Source organism: Argentina anserina, chromosome 1 (genome assembly GCF_933775445.1).
Source record: "Argentina anserina chromosome 1, drPotAnse1.1, whole genome shotgun sequence".
NCBI classification, from domain to species: domain Eukaryota; kingdom Viridiplantae; phylum Streptophyta; class Magnoliopsida; order Rosales; family Rosaceae; genus Argentina; species Argentina anserina.
This window is the reverse complement of record NC_065872.1, coordinates 18,872,281-18,900,158: the sequence shown is the minus strand read 5'-3', so window position 1 is coordinate 18,900,158 and position 27,878 is coordinate 18,872,281. Positions and strand designations below refer to the sequence as shown.

Below are 27,878 nucleotides of genomic sequence, written 5' to 3'. Positions count from 1 at the left end.
TAAGTAGCTCTCGACTTTCACCTACCTCTTCCTCTTTCAAGTTATAAATATTAATGCACGTTGTTGGTTGATGCGTTGAAAGTTGCAATGTATATACTTGAAGAAAAGGGAAGACAAAGACGAAGTGATGTATATGATGTGAACACCTTACACAAAAACAAGGCAAGGCAAGCGAATCAAGGACGTGCTATAATAATAGTAATAGCTATGTTCATCTCTTGTCTTCAATTATCACTCAAAACATCTTTTGCGTCTAGGAAGTCACTAAACTTTGAGGCCCCGTTTACTTAACATGAAATCATGTTATGGAAAAAGAATTCATTTCAGTTTTACATCTTTAAGTGTTTGGTTGTCATTTGATATTGGAATAGAAATAAAAATAGTAATTTGACTGAGAATTGACTCATTTTTAAAGCCTGAAATACTACCCACCTAGGGGTGATATTCTATTTCAATTCTCATTGATAAAGATTAATTTCCTTTTCTATTGTATTTTATTTCTTTATAAATGAGTTTTAATGAAAATTTTGATTAAATATTTCATTCTAATGACTTACTATAATAATTCTAAATTTTAGATTCCGATATCTATCAAACACTCATATGGAATTAACATAATATTTTTCATTTCCATTTCCATTTCCATATCAGCCTGGAAAGGAAATAAAATCATTTTCATTTTCTCACATTTCATTTTAACCAACGGGGCCTGAATGGTCTTATCGCGATATATGGTATATACCGAACCTTCAATAATGTGTTAGATGGAATGGTGGGGATGAGTTTAATTTATATCAAACTTGCAGATATATGAACAACAGTCTTTATCAAACTAGCAGTCTATATTATATCTTGTACATAACTGATGCTTTTAGCCAAACTTTCCCCCAAATAGATTCACCATCTTTGGTATTGGCCATTGGCCATAAAACGAATTCACTTTACTCTTTGGTCTTTACATTTCAATGTAAGATTGTAGTAGCTTTGTCAAGGTGCTTACTTAACAAAATTATAAATAGTAAATAAAATTTTAGCAAAAAAAGAAAAAAAGAATTGATAACACAACATTAAGTGTTCGCAATTTAATACCACATTTATCACATGCACAACAAATATATTAGATACATATTTTAATGCTCAAACATCATTAAAGGCTCAACAGAAAACGAAGAGCACAGTTTCCTAGTCATAATAGGAGAGCTCTATTTTATCGGTTGGAGCCTCAATTCCATGATTACAATATAGAGATACGGACAATGTAATTCACGAACAGTCAAACACCATATAGTTAGCCGGAAGTGCTACTCCATAAGAATGATCCCCAATCCAAGTGATTTAGGACGTTGTACCACTACAACAGGCCCTGCTCTACCTTGTCCGTCTTTCCCCAATCCACCACCTTTAATAAAACTCATCTTAGCCAACATCTTTGATCCGAAACTCTTGGTGTGTGACTCGAATGCAGAACCAACAACACCTTCATTTTTAGCACTAGTGTCTATTCTTGAAAGAGTTTTGATCTCAGTCTCTGATTGCATCACGCCACCTGATACAAATGACACTGGCTTATTAGCAAATTCTGTAATACAGCCACATTTAGCTGAGATCTTCATCTTGTTTCTTTGGGTGGATTGTTTAGAGCTTGGTGCCTTTAAACCAGGTCCTTTTCTGTTTTTTCTTGTCTTCTTTTTGTCTCTAGTTGGCTCAACAACAGAAGAAGCATCATCCTCCATACCAGCTCCAATCAACTGAAATACAGAAAATAATCATATAGTTAGCTGCACAAAAATACAGATGCAAGTATCCCGGCCAATAATACTATGTTGGTACAATTGGAGGTAAGTAATAGTCTTTTTCATATGAATATTATTGACTGTCCATGGCATCCTTATGTGTTGTGTCCGCATTAACTAAACCCTTGGTGTGTACCTCGAACGCAGAACCATCAGCACCTTCATTCTTAGCATTGATGTCTATTGTTGCAAGAGTTTTGATCTCAGTCTCTGATTGCATCGCTTCACTTGATACAAATGATACTGGCTGACTAGAAAATTCTGTAATACGGCCACATTTGGCTGAGATCTTCATCTTGTTTCTTTGGGTGGATTGTTTAGAGCCTGGTGTCGTTAAACCAGACCCTTTTCGGTTTCTTCTCGACTTCTTTTTGTCTCCAGTTGGCTCAACAACACAAAAGACATCATCCTCCATGCCAGCTCCAATCAACTGAAATACAGAAAATAATCATATAGTTAGCTGCACAGAAATACAGATGCAAGTATCCTGACCAGTAACACTATGTACTGGTACAATTGGAGGTAAGTAATGATCTTTTTAAGATGAATTTTATTGACTGCCGATGGCATCCTTATGTGTTGTGTCCTCATTAACTAAATCCTTGGTGTGTACCTCGAACACAGAACCATCAGCACCTTCATTCTTAGCACTGATGTCTATTGTTGCAAGAGTTTTGATCTCAGTCTCTGATTGCATCGCTTCACTTGATACAAATGATACTGGCTGACTAGACAATTCTGTAATACAGCCACATTTGGCTGAGATCTTCATCTTGTTTCTTTGGGTGGATTGTTTAGAGCCTGGTGCCTTTAAACCGGACCCTTTTCGGTTTCTTCTCGACTTCTTTTTGTCTCCAGTTGGCTCAACAACAGAAAAGGCATCATCCTCCATGCCAGCTCCAATCAACTGAAATACAAACAATAATCATATAGTTAGCTGCACAGAAATACAGATGCAAGTAACCCTGCCAGTAACACTACTGGTACAATTGGAAGTAAGTAATAGTCTTTTTAAGTTGAATTTTATCAATTGCCGCTGGCATCCTTATGTGTTGTGTCCGCATTAACGTTACAAATTTAAGGGGTAAGAGGATAACAGTATAATGTGTTTATTATATCTCGTGTTTGCTATGTACAACCCAGAAAAGGAACTCATGTACCTCTTTTCGCTGGTCTACCCTCCTCCATGCATATCCACCCGAATGGTGATGAGCCTCATTTGCCCTTAAATAAAATTGATTCACCTCGCCTGATTTTTGGTCTTTCACTCCGTCGGCTTGATGCTGGCTTGATGATGTTTCCTGGTGTTCAAAAAGCTCGGTGTTTTGTGGACTAGGCTCTCCAACATTTAAAAATCTTGGTTTTGATGATGAACTCTTTTGTTTCACAATGCTTTTTGATATGCTTTTGTTACGGTATCTTTCTGCATCTTCCCTAATGAAACCATCACCAAAATAATTCAAATGAATAAAGAACATTTTCTAAAAGTGGTATATAGATTTATAGATTTAAAGTTAGATCAACCAAATTTATGTCTGCAAATGCTGACTAGTAAAAATAACAGTGAAACATATATATCTAAGGGAAATTTTTTTTAATGAGGATCATCTTGTTGAGGACTTTCTAATTAATTGTTAATTAGATCTATTTTTCGGTCACATTTTTTCATCTCAACCGTTTAGATTTTAGGTTTATATAAGTAGATTACTTCTACAAATTTTCAGCTACAAATTAGTGAATGGATCAAAAGTGTCAAACATGAACTGTTCAAGTTCATAATAAGTTAATCATATTTATGAATGTCTTAACGATTTTCAATTTAGACAAAAATTTACAAGGATAATCTACTCATATATATCTACAAACTAAACGGTCGAGATATAAATCTAAGATCGAAAAATGGGTGAATCAAAGTGGTTTTCAACAAGTCCTCAAAAAAATGGTCCTGAAAAAGCCTTATATATATCTTATTAAATCAAAGCTCCAACCATTTGTGATAAACTAATTCCTCCAGCTTCTATTTTTTCCCTAAAAGCTTAATTAACCGGTGTTACGAGACATGTACACACACATATATAGCCCCATATAGGCTAGCATGCAATAGTCTTACACTTTGTTTTTCTGGAGCTCAAAGGACCTCATGATCACCAATTATTATGTGTCAAAAAGCAGAGAATCATTTGCCACTTGATACTTCTAAACATATAGGTCTACAATATCAATGAAAGAAAATAGCATGTGATATCTTGAAATTCTCCTGCTTCCACATTTGAAATGACTTAATTACGATCACTTTAGAAGAGTCAAAGTTGATAGGGAGGTAACTATAGGTGAACATGCCTGCTAGGTAATTAAAGCATAGAAGTTGGAATATATGCAATACATACAAGTGGTTTGGATTCATAAGGCACCTTAAGAGTTAAACAATCAGTTCCATTTGTTGCTAAGATTCCTTACTTAAATACAAAATAATCAACTCCTATTTCACAAGAGCTAGTAATTGTGCTCCAGTTATTTCAAATATGTTTACTTTTAATTTCGTAGAAGTTATTGAATATTTATAGAAAATTAGACTTCCTAGTTCCTATATGGATGTCAGAATATATAGTTATGACTCACATGTGACTGGAGATCGATGCTTCTGGCTTATCTGCTAGACTCAGTGATGACAATGGTTTTGACAAGAACTCCATACGATCTGCTTCAATGCAAGTGCTGAAATCCTTCACTCCGTCTTCAGCCTTTATTTTCCATAACTTTCTTTCTTTCTGACTAACTTTGCTCTTTACACGGATAATTGGTCTTGCTGCTTTCTCTGTCTCCCTATAGAAGCAAGTGGTACATTAGCTCAAATATATGTTGCAAATATATCATGTAATGAGTAAGAAATGGCCATTTCTATTGAAATCTAATTCCCTTTGTCCAGGACATGCATGAACTTCAACATCACCTATTGATATGAACAATTAAAAGTGGATATTGTGTGAGACCAAAATCAGTACATACAGGATGAGATAACATCAAGCACCTTAGACATTTGGAGTTTTTAGTGTATGAATAATAGAAATTAACATAAAGCCTATAAACTTCAGCATCACTAAACGACATGAACAACTGATGTAAAGACAATAAATTACTTTATGCTCAGAATTATTCATCCATCCTTCTACATGTTAGTTGATTCCGTTTTCCAATAATATTAATAGCAAATAGAGTAAACTGTATTATTCTGTTCAATTGTTCAAATAGTTTTTATTTAATTATTTTTAAACAGTGACTTCCTAAATAAAGTTGGTACATATATATATATATATATGCTCACCCATATGTCGAAATTGATGCTTTTTGATGATTTGTTATACTGAGAGAAGATAATGGCTTTGAAAGGAGCTCCTCATGATCAGGGAGATTTCTAACCACCGACCATCTCATTGGAAAACAAAGATCCCTACAGAAATTGGAAGAAAATGATGCATGATTTAAAGAACGGGTAGAAAATGGTTTATTATAAACTTATTGAATAAAAGTACATTGGACTAATATACCTATGAAAAGAAGAATTTTATAACATCCCATACCTGTCAATGCATTTCTTCTTGCAGCGGTTCATCTTATCTGCCGAAAATTTTCCAAAAACAATGTCCAGATGCTTTTCCAGTTTTGGTAAATGAGAAAATGGTAAAATATCCCAGAACTTTATAACTTGGACATAATGCACGTTCTCCTGGAGAATATCTACAGTCCAAATGAGATTCAAGTGTCCTTTGATTTTATACTTTTCTAACAGTTGAGCAGAAGTTCCATCATTTCTTTTATCTTTGTGAGGTTGGCGCCATCCATTTGCTAGTTTGGTTAACAATGCAAGCACTTCCCGAAGAACCACAGTATCTTTAATTTTTTTGATGGAGTTCAAAAACTCACAAGTGAAGCAAACCTATGAGAAAAAGAAAGAAAGAAAGAAAGAATTAATCCTTATAACAGCAGAACATCTTATTAGACATTACACGGCTGAATTCCCTTTAGTGAGATAACTCGACATTAATCACTTGCTTTTTACTTGACAATTATGTCCCTCTTTTTAGCAATGTAAATAAACCTGTACTCTCAAGACGTCTGATTATTGTATGCTCCGACAATGGTCCGGTTTAAATTAGAGAAAGACTTGAGAAAATGGCAGCATACCTTCCATATAGCGTTTTTGAACAGCATAGAGTCGATATTAAGCAGAGAATGAACCTGCTCAAGCTTAAGCAGGGCAGTTGTAATAGCCTGAGCCAAGTTGCTGTCTTCATCAGCATTATAAAAACAGTTACGTTTCTTGGCATCAAGGACCAGCTTCTTCCAAACAGAGTCACTAGCATTCAAAGTTGACGCATTCCCCAATATCCAAAGGCAGTACCTACATAAAAAATATTGCACAAATTAGACATGTCTAAGATGCATCATATAGCATAACTACAATGAAATTTTATAAATAATACCTGGCGCGTGTTAGTGCAACATTTGCTCTTTGCCGGTTTGACAAGAAACCAACTGACCCGTTCCCATTGCATCGGACAGTAGATATAATTATCACATCTTCTTCACCACCTTGGAACCCATCAACAGATCGCACACTTACGGAGAAACCAGTATTGGAACAAGTTTTAGTATATTTTGCGAGTATCTTTTGAATAACATAAACTTGAGCTTTGTATGGTGATATGACCCCAATACTAACTTTCTTCTTTGTTCCAATGAATTCTGTGGGAGGAAAGAAAAGTCAAACCCAGATTGTAGGTCTTTGCAATAAATTACATGAATAAGAGCATTGACCAAATTGGTACAATACCTACCTTTATACAGGCTTGCTACTATCTCAGAGACTACAGCAACCTCCACCATATTTTTCCGGCTATATCTGTGATCAAACTCTTCTTTTCCATGGGCTACATTTATGAAGGAATAGGATTGGTACATATTCCCCTTGAGGAAGCACCTCTTGTAACTACTTTCTAGGACATTTGGACCATCTACTACATGGTTGTCATAGAACTCTGTTTTCGGAAATATACTGATGGATGGATGCATCCTGTACTGAACATTGAGTAGGTGCTTCTTGTGTCCCAACTTTGCCAGCCTTTCAAACAAACTTCTTCCGAAACCAGCGGTTGCCGCAATCTAGTAATTCATTGAGACATACATATTAAGATGCAGCTAATTGAAACACTTACCATACATTGAAAAAAAAAATGAAATTTGCAAATGCTATTATAAAAACAAAACCTCGCTTTTAACCATGGCAGGGAGTTGCCTCTCATCTCCTACAAGGATAGCATGGCGGACACCAGATATTTGTAAGGGAATTGCTGACTCACATTCTTTTAGCTGAGCAGCCTCATCAATGACCAACAAATCTAATGGTGCCTGTTGTGCTACAATATGCAACTTGGAAGAAGTTGAGGCAGTACAGAATATCAAGCAAGCATTTTCTAGGCAGAAATTCCTTAATGAATATTCCATATTAGGAGCAGAGAATGCCATTGGAAGCGCCTTCAGTGTCGTTGTACACTTTGCTCTCAGCTGCGCAAGGCAACCAACAGTGCTTCCTCGAACTTTGATATCATTGAGACGTAACTTCAATCCTTCATTACCAGAACTAATAGTTTGCAATGAAGATTTAATAGAATTGAGCAAACCCGAAGCTCTTACCATGTCCCTCACCACTGTGAGTGATATACAAGAAGTTGGTAAGTGGGTGTACAAACCTACCATACAAGTCTTCAGCTCCTGACTGATAGAACCAAATTTAGTCTTCACAAACTCCTCAAATGTCAAAGGATAATCCATATTTTGATCATTTTCCTCATTTTTTTCTGCATTCTGTTTTTGCTCTTCAGCTTTCTTTGCCAAATACAAAGAATATTGTTCCTCTGGATCATCAAGCAGATTTATCATTGATGATAACACATGTTTCCATCCAGATAAAGGGGCCATACACTTGATGAGGATTTTCACACGATGGTCAAGAAATATGTCACGAATCTCATTATTATCGTTAATCTTCATCCGCTTCTTATTACCAAAGAGAACTATATCTCCTAGTCCATACCTGCTATGCTCGAGTGACTGATTAACCAATCTCCGGAGCCTTGCTGCGACTTCTAGGACGGCAATATTTGTGGGAGCACATGTGAGAGTTCTGCACTTTAACTGAAAGAGAGCAAAGAGTGTCAGACTCATTGTCTTCGTCTTGCCAGTACCAGGAGGACCCCATATTAATTTAACGGAATTCTGGTGATGGCATTGACTCAAGCTGATACAGTTCAAAACTGCAGCTTCCTGGGATTCATTTAGATTTTGTGAGCGAATTGTAGACCATATAGAAGAAATGTCGGTGTAAGATCTTCCCTCGGAGAGGCAAACTAAACAAGAGTCGCCATCCTGTAAGAAATTAATTAATTAAACAAGAAACATATTGAGAGTAAAAACTGAAATGTATAGGCACATGAATTATTGAGGAAAATATCAGACGAGTCACTATTATAAATACATACATCTGACTTGGGTTGCAGAACTTTGTTAATGATTCTTGTATTCCCCTCTTCAGAGTTCAAAGCTTTCCATACACGGACATTTGTCATCAAGTTCATAAGATAGACTGCAAAAAGTGTTTCTCTCTTCCTTTTACTCAGGTCTAGTTCTTCACAGTCGATAGGCTTCGATGATAAAATTTGGAACTGGAGGAGATCAGGAAATTCATCAATATCATTTGCTTTAGCAACATAAGCGATATGATAGAACCTTGGAGGACTATTCAAATCATGAATGCCTTTTGGTCTAACATTTGTCAAGGCGATGATATCTCCAACCTGTGGCACATACATCAATTCTATGTGATCTTCATCGGTTTCTGTATCTCTATGATACGTTACATCGTAAAACAAGTCATCAGGAGGTTTATCGGAATCTTCCATTGTCAGAATTTCACAAGTAGGGGCATGTGACAGACTCAACATACTCGATCGTAAATCAGCATGAGTTTCCTCAACAAGGGAAGGCATGAATGATTGCTTGTAGCTCGACACTGTGTCAAATGTGTTGGGGATCCTCTGCACCTATTAAGTGCACAAAGGTAAAAATAAATTGACCAAAAGATAAGCACTTTAGAATTGAAAGATCGAACTGATTCAGTCAATCCTGATTTCTGGGTTGATTGTAACCAGTGGATTGGAAGTTGAAAGTGTTGTTATCAATGCAGACTATAATGCATTCTATTCTGAGAAACTTTTCTGATAGGGAGATCTGCAAATTACTTTTTAACATCAATATGACCTTTTTCTGCAACCATTTTGATTGTAGAATCCAACTAAATCTAACTAATAAAAAGGAAAAAGCAAAAAGAAAAATATTGAAGCATATGACACATTTTCTTATACAATAAGCACAAAATTGCATTACATAACTCAAAGTTTTACCCAAGCTGGAATACCATGAAAGGAGGGAAAATAATTATATCTGCCAATGATGCTAATAACAAGTAAATGTAACTACTTTTCTTACAGAGAATTGGGCATGAAGGCTGAAGCAAGTAGATGTAATTGTAATATAGATATGAAAGAAAATTAAACGCAGAACAAACCTGATTTATGTAAAAGTTTTCGTTGAGAACATCTCCAATAGACCAAGAGAACACCAAATCGATTAGGGTATTAGCGTCTGAAACAAGTTTCATATTCTTCTTCTTCTTTCCCATTAGTGCTCTTCAGGCTCTTTCTCAACGACGCACTACTTGATCCTACTTGATCATGAAACTCATTATTGTATAGCCACTGATGAACCCTCAAAGCCTTAATGAAGTTGGAGAAGACTAAGAAGACTAAGAAAACATGGGAAGATGAAAAGAGCACAGTGTAACTCTTTTGCTTTTTCCATCTCGTACATAGAGAAAAGAAAACGACCGAAGGGAATCGTACCACTTCCCTCCCCAAGACTTAAATGAGAAGTAAAGTCGTTGTTTCCAAAAAAAACAAAAATTTAGAATACCAAACTCGCAAAGGAAAGTATCAATCATGACATGGGTTTAGTGATCTTTGATTCTCCTCCTGTTCATGCCTCTCAATGCTTTTTGGATGATCTAGCTGCTGTGTCTAGAGCTAGAAGGGTTTCCAATTCTTCTAGTTAGTCTCTTTTATTTCTTTGTTTAGGCTCTTTTGAGCCTCGTTTGTAACAAAAAAAAAAGATGGTTTTTTTTCTCCTTTTTTTGAAACAGTAAAAGGAGCTAGGGATTTATACTTTGATATCAAACTAGTTTAGGGGCCCCGTGTTGAGCGGCTTTTTCCAGTTAGGCTGTTTTGTCACTTTGTGGCATTGATGATTTGTGTTCTGCATGCTATTCATATCGTAATTTTGTAGTTTATACGTCATGAGATTACATAAGCATAAGTACTTATTCCGGTAACAAAATACTACATCTAATAGAGAATTTTGTTTGCAATAATACAGGAATAAGAATACTATCTTGATTGAGGTTTTGGCATTTATTCTTGCGAATTTTATTCTGGATTCAAACCAGATTTGACCCCCACTTGCTTCTGATATGCTCTCATAATCACCTGTTTGATGATACACTGAAAAAAAAAGAGTGGAATTGAAGGTATCAGATTAAGTTGTTAGATAGAACAACTCCTGATGCATGTGCCACAATGACTGCAGGATAAAACATGGTCATTCATGCTTGGGGCAAATATCTCTGAGATGATCACTCTCAAATAAAACCCAGAAGCCATTAAGTTAAAAAGACACAAACTTTGTATGGCGTACTCCCTTTGATTTACTCCAGTCATTAATGACAGGAAACAGGCAAACACACAGGAAAAAAATGTTGGTAAAGAGATGACAAAGAGCACAGCAATTGTATCCTTTCATAGCTAAGATAATTTTCGAACACGAACGAAATTATCTAACATTTGACAAACATTGATTAGCTTAGAAGGGTAGCTTAGAAATATCAAACATATAATGCACAGAAAATCCAAGTCCATCGACAAAAATCTAATGCCAAACCACTTCCCAATTATGAAAACTGATCCGTATAGCACACAAACAGAGCAACAAATTAGTCAATAAAAGACTAACATCTGATTTACAATCACAATGTTCCATCTGATTTATTCTGTACCAAAAACATTCCAAAATTTAATACACACATACCATTGTTTAAAAAAAATTTGTAAAATGATTAACCTGCAAAATACAATACACACATACCACAGTACTCTTGTGATTTATTCTTGAAAGTGTTGTTTCCTGAGATTATGATGAACTCTTTGGCTATTGTAATTGGATTTTTCAAAAATTCGGATATAGATATATCGATAGAGATAAAGTTGAATTATTTCCAACAGTTCTCTTCAGATATGAAGAATGAGCCCAAGGCAAAGATATTGTTATTAATTGATATCTCAATAAGAAAACTTTGCTTCTTTGAAACAAACTTAAGTGTAGAACAAACAGACGTAACCTGCTGTAATTATCTGTATTCCCTTGTTCACATGCTTCTTCGAATACCCTTCCCTTTGTTTCTCTTTATACTGTATGCTTCTTACCAACATGATAAGTTGGCTGTATCACACCACCACTATAAATACAGCGTTATCGAGCCCCATTCCTCATGTTGATAGGAATTACAAAATGAACATACCTACACATTAAGCACCGGCATACCAATTAAAATACTATCAGAATGACAAATAATACTAACTTCAACAGTAAAAAATATATATGCAAGGCCAAAAACTAAATTCTTTTATGCAAAGATTGAAGCCTCACCTGAGCTGGCAATCCATGGATGGTACAGTCATGGCCAAACTCAAGATTATCAGCTCTTTACTCTGGAACCCCAAAATTACATTCACCCCTACAACTTGAAAAGAAGGGGGAAGCCATAAAAACCTGAAATACAAAGAGATAAAGAGCAGCAACAACCTCTGAATCTAAACATTTGAACCATCCAAATCTGTATGTACTAAAATTGACAAAAATAAAGAAACAGAAGCCTACATAGAGCTCAGTCCACCTCAGATCCTTGAAAAATAAGTGAATGAAAACAGTATAGAAGTTTAATTTCAGATTTACCCAAAAAAATACCAAATTTTTAGTAAAAATGTTTAATATCCAATGTAAGTTCTTTTTCCTTCCACTTATGGTATACTAAGTGTAAGTGAGCTCTAAGATCACATCTACGAAACAAAAAGACACAATTACCAGTATAATACTTTCACTTAAAAAAGAACACTGTAAAGCAACAATGGAGTTGAAAGACTGAAACTTCACCTCAAAAACCAAGATCAGAGTCTAAAATTTTGGAGAAGAATTCTCTATTTGACAAACAGTAGTATCCTTGACTTATGGTTTCCCTGAGAGAAAAAACTCATAGGTACAATCACTCAAAAATTGTAGTAACAAAAATATGGTTTTAATTGCACAAACTAATAGCAATAAAAAATACAAAAAAACACATTAATCTTTGCGCACTGAAACAATAGAAAGCAAAGATAGGCAGGAAAATGAAGTGTGTTTGGCTTAGAAAGAGTAAGATTGACATTGAGAATTAAGTTAATTGGTTTAGGGTGCTTAGAAGAAGAGACGACATAATGCAAGGATTAGAACTGATCTCAGCTAGTAGCACTGTAATAGTGATTATTTTGCAAAGAACATTTGGAATTCTGCAAAATACATTACAAAGATTAGAGAAGAAAAGAACAAATTGCTATTTCCAAAAGAAAAATATCGAGACTACATGCAGAACTGTAAATTACACAAATAATGAAAGAATCTGTAAGTGTTTATTATATTACCAAGATTTGTTAGGGTCTGGTAAAGTTGATCATCAATTATCAAAGTATCACATTCAGAATACCTTCCCTCAAAATGATCTCACATTTTCTTCAGTCCTCTGAAAAACAGAAACTTCATTTTTTTTGTTTTAAGGACTTGAACTCAGAATCTCTGCAGTGAAACTGACCCTATAAAACAGAAGAAAAAAAATTCAGTAAAGCTGCTTTCTAATGAGACATTTTCATTTTTTGAAAGGGATGAGATTATTTTATATATCAACTAAAGCCTAAGGTCGCTGTTGAAATTCAGCCACATATATAATAAGACGAAAATCCTATCTTGCCAGGACATTTTAAATACCAGACAGCATGTAATTTTCTTACTAAGATGTAGTTTCAACTAATATGCCAGATTAAACTGTGTAGTGTTCTCAAACAGTCAAACTTGTTCATTTGGTTAAAGGACTGTAATATCAAAATGAAAACCAAAGCAAATGTGACGTTATAGAAGCCATCTCCTTGTAGATCAAGTTATTCAAGTCACATAAAGGTTTCTCAATCCAAGTGTCTTTTATTTTTTTACCTCATCTACTTTCTTCACTTCTAACCATGACAGTTTATTAAGATTTTTAGCTTCTGGAATTCTAATCCTAATGGATTGATAAACCATAAAAGCCTACGAAAAGTCGATAATGAGTTCAGCCGTTCAGGTATATATAATCTTTAACATAGTTAAACCTTCTCACTTTCTAGCGCAAGACATAAATCTTGAAAAACAATTTTGTACAACTATAAATGTTCGATCTTTTACTATTCTTCTTATTTTGTGATTAAAATTGACATTTGTTCTCATATATTGGTAAATCAAAGACGTTCATTTGTACCACCTCAACTATATGCAGCTAACCCTTCTGCCCCATGACATGTTCCAGCATAATTTGTGAATGTATTCAAAAATCTATTTGAAAGATTGAACACGTACTAAATTGGCCTGTGAATAACAAAACATTATAGGCATTTGGGTCAAGAAAATATATAATCCAGATAACACCAGGATAAAGCAGTTAAAAAGACACTTTGACATACCTCAACTTCCTCTGAATTGTTACCATGGAGACCCTCACCATTCTGCATTTAATCCTAGTATCAATATAGATATCTCAGCAATGTAATAACATGCAATCCAAGTCTATAAATGCAAGTGCAGATGATGTGGAGCTTCAAATGCAACAAAGAAAAAAAGAGCTTCATACCTTAATCAATTTGTTTAAATACTACATTCTTCTCCATCAATTCCCAGATTCTTCAAGAGTTATGCCCAGATTCTCCACAAAGCTGCATCAACATTCCGACTAACTAACGATTCAGATCAAATAAAACAGAAAGTTTAATAAATAACTGACGAACTTACCACTCAAATCCCCAACACAGATAAATTAAACAACCACATAATAAAAAAAATATTAAGGAAAAATCTATTCCGGAAACAATCGGAGTCAATTAGTCAAACAAACCTCCATGAATACAAAGAGATTAAAAAGAAGAAGAAGAAGAGATGCGCAAACTCAGAACTAAAACCACATAACCCAACACAAACCCAACAGAACCCAATTGACAGAATCAAACGTATTACGTTATATGTAAACGATGTAAGATGAAAACCAATTAAATATGATCTGCGACTCTGCGAGCTATTGCACAAACAGACTTGGAGATTTCTGGATGATGAAGGTAACTGAGAAACACCAAGCGAACTGATACGTTGTTAGGAAGAATAAAAAAAACTCTAAACTCATAAAAACCAATCACCCATCACCAAAACCCAAAATGGAGATTACTACACAAGACAACTAACGAAGAAGAAGAAGAAGAAGAAGAAGAAGAAGAAGAAACGACAGCTCCACCTTTCTCTCTTCACAAAACCAACAGAAATGCAACCACATGGGTTGACCCAATGGCCTTCTTGTAAATAAAACTAGAAATAAAACACACGCCGTGCGTAATTAATTTTTTTTTAATTATTATAGAAAGAACGTGGGTATGAGAGGAAAATGCTGCAGTGAGAAGTTTCTAAATTATTTTGTCTATTACTATATTATCATTAGAAAATTACTTAATAGTATTAAATTACATTTGAATTAAATAAAAATTTATTTTTTATATTTCTTATATAAATTATGACATAAGTTAAAGTCTAAAAAATATGTAAAACAAAATTGATTAATTAATTAATGTGAAAATATCCAAAATACTCTTATTTTCGTGAAAATTACTAAATGTCCATTATTGATCTAACAAATTTCTCTCTCCTCATTTTTTAGTTTTTTTTTCCGGCAAATATAAGTTTTCCGGCCAAACCACCGGCAATTTGGAGGTGAGCAATATATAAAGTTGTTCATTATGTCATGGGCTTTCATTTAAGTACCATATTACATATGTTTTGAGAAATTTTGAATTTTGTTCACCAAAAATCACAGTAGCAGTTAGTTTTTCAATCGACAGTAGCAGCTAGATTTATAGTCGACAATAGCAGGTACATTCCAAGTCGATAGTAGCAGTTAGATTCATCGTCGACAGTAGCATTACCTTCCAAGTCAACAGTAGCATGTGTCTTCCAAGTCAACAATATCAGCTAGTTTTTAACTTAACAGTAGCATATAACATCTTCATTGATAGAAGCAAACAATATGGGTCAAAGATGGATAAAAAAGTAAAATATTTTATGACATGTGACAACTTGTCATCATTTAATCTTTATTTGTAAATTGTAGTCCTTATTTGCTTTATCAAATTCAGTAGTGAGTTATTTGTAAACGAAATTGTTTTCTGATACTTTTGAGTAGTTTCACTAGTTTGTTATATTATATTTTGTTTATTAAAATTTATTTTAATAGTCTATGGCGTAAGAGTTAGATCACACCTATTTTGATTGACAAAATAAGTTTAAATTGTATTAAGTGTTCAAGAAATGTGTCTGCTGTACTAAATCACTAGGGCGAAGTTGGACTAGAAGATATAAGGTAAGCGAAATGAGACTAGATGTCTAGATCACACATCTGATGAGTTTTGCTGCTCCAAGTAACAAAATTTAGTAAAGCATCGAAACCTAAAATTAATGGCCTGAAACCGCGAGGGAATACGCTTCCCTCGGATATACTCTACCCCGTTAATGAGCCCATACTCCCACCCCTCCTCCACCACGAAGCTGTTTTTTTCTCCAGTTCGCCTCCGAGGTGGGCCAGTTCTCCAAAACCTGGTACTCACTGCGCTCATCCCGCCTCACAAACCGTGCGGTCCCTCCATTACTATTGCGCTGGTTATAGTCCACCTTGAAGAAATGGAGTACCTCCGCCGCAGTAGGAGCCGAACACCCCGAGAGGTGGAATAGTGAGCAGAGACCGAGAAGGACCCGCCACATATTATAGCTCACTTGGCCAAAAGCCAAGCCAAACTCCGCCACAAGACACTGCAGGCGGGGGTCTAACGACAACTCCACCCCACGTCGTAGTACGGAGGGACTCACTAGCGCATGCCCATTCGGTAACATTGAACCAAATTCATCACGCCGAATCGCACGGGCGACGATGGTAGCAGGTAACTTAAATTCCTCCACATAGCCATGCACTGCGGCAGAGTCGGCTCCATGTGGTTCTTCCACCTCCGACCTCTGCACACCGCCATCTAACCAACGCCTTACAGGCGCTGGGCTCAGCGTTGGGCCTGAAGTGCTAGTCCTCGAAGCACTTATAATACGCTCAGATACCCCTTCACTTTCTCCAATCTCTTCACGTTGCGACTCCATGGCGCTTGACGACTCACTCGTGTCCCAGTCCGCTAGCACTCTCGCAAAGACAGTAGAACGATCTTCGCGATGCAAGTCGTTTCCACCACTACGCTGCACCAAGTCCAAGTAGTTGGCCTCCAATTCACTTGTCCACGACCAAGAGGATGACGACGCGGACCAACTTCCTTCTGCAGACGCGGAATCGCTATCAGTTAGTATAATTATCCTAGACATTACGCCGCAGCAAACAACACCGAAGTCAAAGGCGAACAACCTAAAACTAGAAGTCAGAAAGTCAGTCAGATCTATCTTACGAACCTCGCAAGAACGAGTTTGAAGAACATGAAGAACATGAAGAACACCAAACCCAGTATACGGCGAAAACCCATCCGTACCGCCCATACAAACACCCCACTTTGCCGGAAAACACCCATCCAAATATCAAATAGACCCAAAACCCACAAATCTGCCGGAAAAACCCAAAACCCAATACCACTGGTTTACCCTACAAACACAAATCTACCAACAAACAACAAGCCACAAACCGTATAAAGAAAGATCCGATCAGAAAACATACCTCAAAAAGCCGATTCACACAAAAATCCCGATGAGTTCACGCTCGGAAGAAAAGGGAGCAGACGAGAGCAAAAGAGAGGGAATGAGAGAATTTGGATTTCGAAAACTTGGATATGTCGATAATGACAGCCATTCTGTCCCTTTCACTCTTTTATAGTGAACCCCATCTCACATCCAGCCCGTTGATTCCTCAAAAACAATCCTTAACCGTCGGATTCAGAAAACCGTTACTCACATCCTAGCCGCTGACCCAAGAGACATCGCTCCAGATCTCGCCACGTGGCCTGAGCTACCGAGGCAACGTTTCGGTTACACACGCCTTAATTACATGCAATAACTGTCTTTTCGGATAACGTCACCCCACGAATTCGAAACGTTCACGAAACATCCGCCCAATGCATGTATGACACGTGCTTCCCACAGCACGAATGGTGCTGCTCTCAACCTACAAACACTACGCTCAAAGATAGCGATAAGACGTCCTACGCGTAAGCACTTACTACGCCATGACGGACGCACTACGCTCAAAGATAGCGATAAGACGTCCTACGCGTAAGCAGTTACTACGCCATGACGGACGCACTACGCTCAAAGATAGCGATAAGACGTCCTACGCGTAAGCACTTACTACGCCATGACGGACGCACTACGCTCAAAGATAGCGATAAGACGTCCTACGCGTAAGCACCTACTACGCCATGACGGACGCACTACGCTCAAAGATAGCGATAAGACGTCCTACGCGTAAGCACCTACTACGCCATGACGGACGCACTACGCTCAAAGATAGCGATAAGACGTCCTACGCGTAAACACTTGCTACGCCATGACTGACGCACTACGCTCAAGGATAGCGATAAGACGTCCTACGCGTAAGCACTTGCTACGCCATGACGGACGCACTACGCTCAAGGATAGCGATAAGACGTCCTACGCGTAAGCACTTGCTACGCCATGACGGACGCTCTACGCTCCAAGGTAGCGATAAAAGACGTCCTACGCGTAAGAACTTACTACGCTATGACGGACGCACTACAAAGAGAGCGATCAAACGTACTCTACAACACAACTCGGCATTCCTTAACCGGGGACTGGGGGGACTACGAGAGGGTCAGTGAGACCCATTGCTGATTATGGCAAAACGCTCAAATATTAACTCCCCAGTCAAGAAATCACCTCCCTAGACTGGGAAGTTGGGGGGAGTTGTTGGCATAGGCTTATGCCCGTCATAATCAGCACAACTATCAGCGCATTAAGGCTAGTGTATAGCACAGTCTTACAATACTAATAGCAAGTCAGCCATAGTAGCTTCGCAATGGGCCTCTCCGCGGCCCAAACCGACTACGGACGCGCTCTCACGCGCATCTCAAAGAAGGCTCCAGAGAACACCTTAATTGGACGTCGTCCCACATCGAATGATAGGTAAAACGACCTACCTCAACTCAACAATAAAGGGTCAAACTCTCGACCTTATAAGGTAAGTACACTGAACTTCCTACTGTAATTCTGCATAAATTACCATCGCCCTAACTTAAGCGTCGGAGAGTTGAAGACCACGCCGCCGTGGTCTCTACTTTGACGACGTGCACTACTTGTGACAGGAAGGAGACCAGAAATACGGCGTATCACATCCACAAGGAGTACGGCGTATTAAAATGAGTGTAATCACAACATCAACAGACCTTAATTGCTTGAATAAATACCTCCAGACCACGAAGAGCTTATGTAATCAGATTGCGATGTTCAAAAGAACGTAGTACAATCGGTTGCAAGAACATATACCCATATGTGTTCATATGAAAGCTAATTCTAGATTCTCTATTCCGTCTAAGTATAGATGATGAAGATATTCAATGAGCTATAGATTCATATATGTTAGTGTTGTTGGGACACTATTGCTTTCATTATAATGTGATTAACTATGCGCCTATGTATCGTCATTGGACTTGAATTGTTCCATTCACATGGGTCTAGTTCTACATTTAGCGAATCAATACATTGTTGCCCACACCAACGCCGCCAGTAGCTCATACACACTAGTGTACGCGTTAGTGTTGTTGACACTAATAGCGTATAGGATACGTATGATTTTGTCTCGGACCAAAATCAGTCATTCATTGGTCAATTCCCTCATTCCATAGTAAAAGACAAATTGAATGTGACAAATCAGAATCTGTCCAGTTTCATAGATCAACTTTAACGAGACCTACAAGATAGTTCACTCAATGAAATATGGTGAAATTGGTACCGTTGGATAGGCTATGTGTCTACTTTCCAGGGACACTAACCATTTGTTTCATATCTATCGTATTGAGTGAGTTATAGCCATTTTAGTAAAGTATAATAATTATATCCGAGAATTTGCAAGTCAGTCAACTTCGATAGAGCACTTTGAAATTCTCCGGTTGAATTAGGTTGTGAACTTTATGTCACCAGAAAGCCACGAGTGTTTACTTTCCAAAACATTTTACGGTTCACTCATACTTGTTATAACGAAGAAGTTATGGCCATTTAAGTGAGAGAATGTCATTCTATCCAAGAATCTGATTTTCATTGTAAACTCTTATTTTGAGTTGTTATGCAATCGTGTTTCCTAAGTTATAAGTTTGGCTACGTATAACATGTATGATTTAAGGATGTGTGACTAGATTAATGATTAATCATTAGCCCAAGACTACTTTTGAGAAGCATGTAATTAACGTTGTATACGTTGTTCTTTGTACTCCATGATTATGACACTAATCAGGGGGAGTTGTTTCGTAGTGGAATTTTTATTTTGTGGACTTGGGTGCTTATCTTGATTAAATATTTGGTTTTGTGGTACTTAATTTCTTGTTGGATCTTGTAGGTGTATGAGCGACACTTTACTACCTATCAACTTGAGAAGTGGTCTAGTTTTGCAAAGACTAACTTGAGTAAGATTAAGAACAAGAGTTAGGAGACCAAGACATCGGTCACAAGCACCTTCTAGATCTCCTATTCAAGTAGAAGAGACGGCGGAGCATGAAAGGGAAATACCTATAGATGAGGAACTTCCATTGAGCCATTATTCTTGTCCTAGCATTGTAAATGCTCCATCTTGCATTGTGCTTCCTCCTACAAATGCCAATTTTGAGATCAAGCCTAACATGTTGTCGATTCTTCCTACTTTCCGTGGCATGACTAGTGAGAGGCCTTATGACCACATCATAGAGTTTGATGCTATTTGTTCGACGATGCACTTGGGAGGATTGACTATAGAGGGTTTGAAGCTATGATTATTCCCATTTTGCTTTGAAGGATCAAGCACGCACATGGTTCCTCAAGCTCAAACCAAGGTCTATTACTTATTGGGTGGATATGCAAAGAGTCTTCCTCAATGCCTATTACCCTCATCATCGGACCGCCTACATGCGGGATAGCTTGACCAAGTTCTTTCAAGAAGATAATGAGAATTTTTATGATGCATGGGAGCGATTCAAGGACATGGAGTTGGGTTGTCCTCATCATGGGCTCACAAAGTGGCTTCTTTGTGAATCTTTCTATAATGGGTTGATGGTTATTAATAGAGGAAGATTAGATAATGCTTTGGGTGGAAATTTTCTCAAGAAATGTCCTAATGACGCTTGGGATATTTGTGAAGAAATGGCTACACAATCTGGGCAATGAGATAGTCACCAAAGAAGAAGAGGAGGTAGAGAAGATCACACCCCTAGAAGAGGAAGACATTTGCACACATGTGGAGCTAAAGGCTGTGATGTTGATATTGAGCCTCGTGGGAGACTATAAGCATGAGAGACATTATGGGTTTGGGTTGTGGCATTCACTGGTATAATTAATACACCGTAAGGATAATTGATCTAATAGCCTTAAACGGAATTAGATACAGGACTTGACACATTAGGAAATACATGCATTTGTGACTTTAATATCAATATTTTGTAAGAAAGAGTTAGTGTGAATCACCCAAAACTCTCATGCTCCCCACTGGTTTGAATCTCATTTTAATTAGTAATTAGTTTGTTTTTATTTATATTTAGTTTGTCTAAACCATTTCTCTCACAAAAATTGTAACGTCCCTAAATTTAAGATAAAAAATTAGAATTTAAGGATGCTAACATTCTAAAATAACTTCAATAAATGAAATTAAAGTACAATAGTTGAATATCTCAACCAAGTTTAACAACCACTCTGTTTACAAACTGTAATACAAAAACATAATTACACGATGTAAAGATGTACAATTTGACATCTCTCACAAATTAAAGCATAGAAGTTGGAATATATGCAATACATACAAGTGGTATGGATTCATAAGGCACCTTAAGAGTTAAACAATCAGTTCCATTTGTTGCTAAGATTCCTTACTTAAATACAAAATAATCAACTCCTATTTCACAAGAGCTAGTAATTGTGCTCCAGTTATTTCAAATATGTTTACTTTTAATTTCGTAGAAGTTATTGAATATTTATAGAAAATTAGACTTCCTAGTTCCTATATGGATGTCAGAATATATAGTTATGACTCACATGTGACTGGAGATCGATGCTTCTGGCTTATCTGCTAGACTCAGTGATGACAATGGTTTTGACAAGAACTCCATACGATCTGCTTCAATGCAAGTGCTGAAATCCTTCACTCCGTCTTCAGCCTTTATTTTCCATAACTTTCTTTCTTTCTGACTAACTTTGCTCTTTACACGGATAATTGGTCTTGCTGCTTTCTCTGTCTCCCTATAGAAGCAAGTGGTACATTAGCTCAAATATATGTTGCAAATATATCATGTAATGAGTAAGAAATGGCCATTTCTATTGAAATCTAATTCCCTTTGTCCAGGACATGCATGAACTTCAACATCACCTATTGATATGAACAATTAAAAGTGGATATTGTGTGAGACCAAAATCAGTACATACAGGATGAGATAACATCAAGCACCTTAGACATTTGGAGTTTTTAGTGTATGAATAATAGAAATTAACATAAAGCCTATAAACTTCAGCATCACTAAACGACATGAACAACTGATGTAAAGACAATAAATTACTTTATGCTCAGAATTATTCATCCATCCTTCTACATGTTAGTTGATTCCGTTTTCCAATAATATTAATAGCAAATAGAGTAAACTGTATTATTCTGTTCAATTGTTCAAATAGTTTTTATTTAATTATTTTTAAACAGTGACTTCCTAAATAAAGTTGGTACATATATATATATATATATGCTCACCCATATGTCGAAATTGATGCTTTTTGATGATTTGTTATACTGAGAGAAGATAATGGCTTTGAAAGGAGCTCCTCATGATCAGGGAGATTTCTAACCACCGACCATCTCATTGGAAAACAAAGATCCCTACAGAAATTGGAAGAAAATGATGCATGATTTAAAGAACGGGTAGAAAATGGTTTATTATAAACTTATTGAATAAAAGTACATTGGACTAATATACCTATGAAAAGAAGAATTTTATAACATCCCATACCTGTCAATGCATTTCTTCTTGCAGCGGTTCATCTTATCTGCCGAAAATTTTCCAAAAACAATGTCCAGATGCTTTTCCAGTTTTGGTAAATGAGAAAATGGTAAAATATCCCAGAACTTTATAACTTGGACATAATGCACGTTCTCCTGGAGAATATCTACAGTCCAAATGAGATTCAAGTGTCCTTTGATTTTATACTTTTCTAACAGTTGAGCAGAAGTTCCATCATTTCTTTTATCTTTGTGAGGTTGGCGCCATCCATTTGCTAGTTTGGTTAACAATGCAAGCACTTCCCGAAGAACCACAGTATCTTTAATTTTTTTGATGGAGTTCAAAAACTCACAAGTGAAGCAAACCTATGAGAAAAAGAAAGAAAGAAAGAAAGAATTAATCCTTATAACAGCAGAACATCTTATTAGACATTACACGGCTGAATTCCCTTTAGTGAGATAACTCGACATTAATCACTTGCTTTTTACTTGACAATTATGTCCCTCTTTTTAGCAATGTAAATAAACCTGTACTCTCAAGACGTCTGATTATTGTATGCTCCGACAATGGTCCGGTTTAAATTAGAGAAAGACTTGAGAAAATGGCAGCATACCTTCCATATAGCGTTTTTGAACAGCATAGAGTCGATATTAAGCAGAGAATGAACCTGCTCAAGCTTAAGCAGGGCAGTTGTAATAGCCTGAGCCAAGTTGCTGTCTTCATCAGCATTATAAAAACAGTTACGTTTCTTGGCATCAAGGACCAGCTTCTTCCAAACAGAGTCACTAGCATTCAAAGTTGACGCATTCCCCAATATCCAAAGGCAGTACCTACATAAAAAATATTGCACAAATTAGACATGTCTAAGATGCATCATATAGCATAACTACAATGAAATTTTATAAATAATACCTGGCGCGTGTTAGTGCAACATTTGCTCTTTGCCGGTTTGACAAGAAACCAACTGACCCGTTCCCATTGCATCGGACAGTAGATATAATTATCACATCTTCTTCACCACCTTGGAACCCATCAACAGATCGCACACTTACGGAGAAACCAGTATTGGAACAAGTTTTAGTATATTTTGCGAGTATCTTTTGAATAACATAAACTTGAGCTTTGTATGGTGATATGACCCCAATACTAACTTTCTTCTTTGTTCCAATGAATTCTGTGGGAGGAAAGAAAAGTCAAACCCAGATTGTAGGTCTTTGCAATAAATTACATGAATAAGAGCATTGACCAAATTGGTACAATACCTACCTTTATACAGGCTTGCTACTATCTCAGAGACTACAGCAACCTCCACCATATTTTTCCGGCTATATCTGTGATCAAACTCTTCTTTTCCATGGGCTACATTTATGAAGGAATAGGATTGGTACATATTCCCCTTGAGGAAGCACCTCTTGTAACTACTTTCTAGGACATTTGGACCATCTACTACATGGTTGTCATAGAACTCTGTTTTCGGAAATATACTGATGGATGGATGCATCCTGTACTGAACATTGAGTAGGTGCTTCTTGTGTCCCAACTTTGCCAGCCTTTCAAACAAACTTCTTCCGAAACCAGCGGTTGCCGCAATCTAGTAATTCATTGAGACATACATATTAAGATGCAGCTAATTGAAACACTTACCATACATTGAAAAAAAAAATGAAATTTGCAAATGCTATTATAAAAACAAAACCTCGCTTTTAACCATGGCAGGGAGTTGCCTCTCATCTCCTACAAGGATAGCATGGCGGACACCAGATATTTGTAAGGGAATTGCTGACTCACATTCTTTTAGCTGAGCAGCCTCATCAATGACCAACAAATCTAATGGTGCCTGTTGTGCTACAATATGCAACTTGGAAGAAGTTGAGGCAGTACAGAATATCAAGCAAGCATTTTCTAGGCAGAAATTCCTTAATGAATATTCCATATTAGGAGCAGAGAATGCCATTGGAAGCGCCTTCAGTGTCGTTGTACACTTTGCTCTCAGCTGCGCAAGGCAACCAACAGTGCTTCCTCGAACTTTGATATCATTGAGACGTAACTTCAATCCTTCATTACCAGAACTAATAGTTTGCAATGAAGATTTAATAGAATTGAGCAAACCCGAAGCTCTTACCATGTCCCTCACCACTGTGAGTGATATACAAGAAGTTGGTAAGTGGGTGTACAAACCTACCATACAAGTCTTCAGCTCCTGACTGATAGAACCAAATTTAGTCTTCACAAACTCCTCAAATGTCAAAGGATAATCCATATTTTGATCATTTTCCTCATTTTTTTCTGCATTCTGTTTTTGCTCTTCAGCTTTCTTTGCCAAATACAAAGAATATTGTTCCTCTGGATCATCAAGCAGATTTATCATTGATGATAACACATGTTTCCATCCAGATAAAGGGGCCATACACTTGATGAGGATTTTCACACGATGGTCAAGAAATATGTCACGAATCTCATTATTATCGTTAATCTTCATCCGCTTCTTATTACCAAAGAGAACTATATCTCCTAGTCCATACCTGCTATGCTCGAGTGACTGATTAACCAATCTCCGGAGCCTTGCTGCGACTTCTAGGACGGCAATATTTGTGGGAGCACATGTGAGAGTTCTGCACTTTAACTGAAAGAGAGCAAAGAGTGTCAGACTCATTGTCTTCGTCTTGCCAGTACCAGGAGGACCCCATATTAATTTAACGGAATTCTGGTGATGGCATTGACTCAAGCTGATACAGTTCAAAACTGCAGCTTCCTGGGATTCATTTAGATTTTGTGAGCGAATTGTAGACCATATAGAAGAAATGTCGGTGTAAGATCTTCCCTCGGAGAGGCAAACTAAACAAGAGTCGCCATCCTGTAAGAAATTAATTAATTAAACAAGAAACATATTGAGAGTAAAAACTGAAATGTATAGGCACATGAATTATTGAGGAAAATATCAGACGAGTCACTATTATAAATACATACATCTGACTTGGGTTGCAGAACTTTGTTAATGATTCTTGTATTCCCCTCTTCAGAGTTCAAAGCTTTCCATACACGGACATTTGTCATCAAGTTCATAAGATAGACTGCAAAAAGTGTTTCTCTCTTCCTTTTACTCAGGTCTAGTTCTTCACAGTCGATAGGCTTCGATGATAAAATTTGGAACTGGAGGAGATCAGGAAATTCATCAATATCATTTGCTTTAGCAACATAAGCGATATGATAGAACCTTGGAGGACTATTCAAATCATGAATGCCTTTTGGTCTAACATTTGTCAAGGCGATGATATCTCCAACCTGTGGCACATACATCAATTCTATGTGATCTTCATCGGCGTCTGTATCTCTATGATACGTTACATCGTAAAACAAGTCATCAGGAGGTTCATCCGAATCTTCCAGTGTCAGAATTTCACAAGTAGGGGCATGTGACAGACTCAACATACTCGATAGTAAATCAGCATGAGTTTCCTCAACAAGTGAAGGAATGTATGATTGCTTGTAGCTCGACACCGTCTTAAATGTGTTGGGGATCCTCTGTACCTATTAAGTGCACAAAGGTAAAAATAAATTGACCAAAAGATAAGCACTTTAGAATTGAAAGATCGAACTGATTCAGTCAATCATTTCTGGGTTGATTCTAAGTTAGGATGCACCAGTACCGGTACGGGTACGGCATGACACGGGGATATGTTCTTTCTTAAAATAGTGTTTTAGATACGTTTTGTATAATCATATTTAATATATATTTCTGGGTTGAAAGTGTTGTTACCAATGCAAACTATAATGCACAGAAAAAATAATGCATTATATTCTAATAAATTTTTCTGATAGGGAGATCTGCACATTACTTTGCAACATCAATATGACCTTTTTCTGCAACCATTTTAATTGTCGAATTCAATTAAATCAAACAAATAAAAAGAAAAAAGAAAAAATATTGAAGCATATGACTCATTCTCTTATACAATAAGCACACAATTGCAATACATAACTCAAAGTTTTATCCAAGCTGGGATACCATGAAAGGAGGGAAGAGAATTATCTCTGCTATTGATGCAAATAACAAGTAAATGTAACTACTTTTCTTACAGAGAACCGGGCATCAAAGACATGAAAAATATTAAACGCAGAACAAACCTGATTTTTGTAAAAGCTTTCATCGAGAACATCTCTAATAGACCAAGAGAACACCAAATCAATAAGGGTTTTAGCGTCTGAAACTTGGTGTTTACTCTTCTTCTTTCCCATTAGTGGCTCTTTCTCAACGATGCACTACTTGATCATGCAACTCGTTATCGTACAGCCACTGATGAACCCTCAAAGCCTTTATTCAAGTTGGAGAAGACTAAGAAGAAGACTAAGAAGACATGGGATTACTAAGAAGAAGACTAAGAAGACATGGGAACATGAAGAGAGCACAGTGAGACTCTTTTTGCCTTTTCCATTAGTATATATAGAGAAAAGGAAACGACCGAAGGGAATCGTATCATTTTCCTTCCAGACTTAAATGAGAAGTAAAGTCATTGTTTCCCAAGAAAAGTTTTGTTTATTTTTTAGAATACCAAACTCAAAAAAGATGGTTATTTTTGAAAGAGTAAAAGGAGTAAACTTTAGGGGCTACGTGTTGCGCGGCTTTTTCCAGTTAGCCTGTTTTGTCACTTTGTGGAATTTTGGCATTGATGATTTGTGTTCGGTATTGCTATTCATATCGTAATTTTGTAATTTATTATATAGACACAAGTACTTAGGGAGATTGGAAAAATGAGGACTATCTTGTTAAAGACTATCTAATTGATTGTTAATTAGACCTATTTTCGGTCAAATTTTTTTATTATTGTCAAACATGAACAGTTCATTATGAGTAATAACAAATGTTTTTTGTATAAACTACATCTGATAGAGATATTTTTGTTAGCAATAATACAGGAATAAAAGAATACTATCTTGACTGAACTTTTGGCATTTATTGATTTATTTCTGCGAATTGTATTCTGGATTCAAAGAAGATTTGACCCCCACTTGCTTCTGATATGCTCTCATAATCTCCTGTTTGATGATGCACTGAAAAAAAAGGTGGATTTAAAGGTATAAGATTAAGTTGTTAAATAGAACTCCTGATACATGTACGGATGTACCACAATGACTGCAGGATAAAACATGATCATTCATGCTTGGGGCAAATATCTCTGAAATGATCTCTCAAATAAAACCCGGAAGCCATTAAGTTTAAAAGACACAAACTTTGTTTGGCGTACTCCCTTTCGCAAACACACGGGGACAAAATGTTGGTAAAGAGATATCAACGAGCACAGCAACTAGCTAAGTTAAATTTGACAAACATTGATTATCTTAGAAGGGTAGTTTAGAAATATCAAACAAATAATGCACAGAAAGTCCAAGTCCATTGACAAAAATCTAATACCAAAACAAAGCACAATGATAAAGTAGCCAAAAACTCAAC

General features: G+C 36.6%; 1 protein-coding gene, 1 long non-coding RNA gene and 1 other non-coding gene across 11 annotated transcripts; all 3 read right to left on the bottom strand.

Moving 5' to 3' along the window:
- Window positions 1-1,101: 1,101 nt before the first annotated feature.
- Window positions 1,102-26,746, bottom strand: LOC126799635 (uncharacterized ATP-dependent helicase C29A10.10c-like). Of its 5 annotated transcripts, none has more exons than XM_050526890.1 (13): window positions 26,555-26,746; window positions 25,397-25,957; window positions 24,126-25,283; window positions 23,696-24,020; window positions 23,342-23,603; window positions 23,043-23,259; window positions 22,439-22,794; window positions 22,183-22,308; window positions 4,413-4,616; window positions 2,954-3,227; window positions 2,407-2,700; window positions 1,930-2,223; window positions 1,102-1,748 (listed from the first exon to the last, which is right to left on the bottom strand). In XM_050526890.1, exons 1-13 carry the CDS (start codon window positions 26,663-26,665, stop codon window positions 1,302-1,304), a joined length of 4,629 nt encoding a protein of 1,542 aa, XP_050382847.1. In that variant the 5' UTR covers window positions 26,666-26,746; the 3' UTR covers window positions 1,102-1,301. The 5 variants fall into 5 exon arrangements, with proteins under 5 accessions (XP_050382847.1, XP_050382841.1, XP_050382833.1 ...); XM_050526884.1 differs by lacking the exon at window positions 4,413-4,616 and adding an exon at window positions 21,480-21,683 and having other exon boundaries at window positions 26,555-26,743; XM_050526876.1 differs by lacking the exons at window positions 22,183-22,308; window positions 22,439-22,794; window positions 23,043-23,259; ... (3 more) ...; window positions 25,397-25,957; window positions 26,555-26,746 and adding exons at window positions 5,116-5,241; window positions 5,372-5,727; window positions 5,976-6,192; ... (3 more) ...; window positions 8,330-8,890; window positions 9,415-9,706.
- Window positions 10,178-14,537, bottom strand: LOC126799676 (uncharacterized). 5 transcript variants are annotated; one of them, XR_007672649.1, is made up of 7 exons: window positions 14,515-14,537; window positions 13,864-13,945; window positions 13,697-13,738; window positions 13,498-13,601; window positions 11,604-12,799; window positions 11,296-11,475; window positions 10,178-10,402 (listed from the first exon to the last, which is right to left on the bottom strand). It is a non-coding gene; the product is annotated as an uncharacterized LOC126799676 (long non-coding RNA). The 5 variants fall into 5 exon arrangements; XR_007672648.1 differs by having other exon boundaries at window positions 13,697-13,750; window positions 14,515-14,528; XR_007672646.1 differs by lacking the exon at window positions 14,515-14,537 and having other exon boundaries at window positions 11,604-11,726; window positions 12,108-12,799; window positions 13,697-13,750; window positions 13,864-14,486.
- On the bottom strand, window positions 20,355-20,464 carry LOC126805360 (small nucleolar RNA R71). The gene has a single exon (XR_007674031.1). It is a non-coding gene; the product is annotated as a small nucleolar RNA R71 (small nucleolar RNA).
- Window positions 26,747-27,878: the final 1,132 nt, after the last annotated feature.

Coding starts and splice junctions, on each gene's coding strand:
- LOC126799635 (XM_050526876.1), bottom strand. CDS start 9,528: ATGGGAAAGAAGAAGAAGAATATGAAACTTGTTTCAGACGCTAATACC. Junction 5,728..5,975: donor TCAAAAACGCTATATGGAAG/GTATGCTGCCAT, acceptor TTTTTCTCATAG/GTTTGCTTCACTTGTGAGTT. Junction 2,224..2,406: donor CTGATGGTTCTGTGTTCGAG/GTACACACCAAG, acceptor TCTGTATTTCAG/TTGATTGGAGCTGGCATGGA.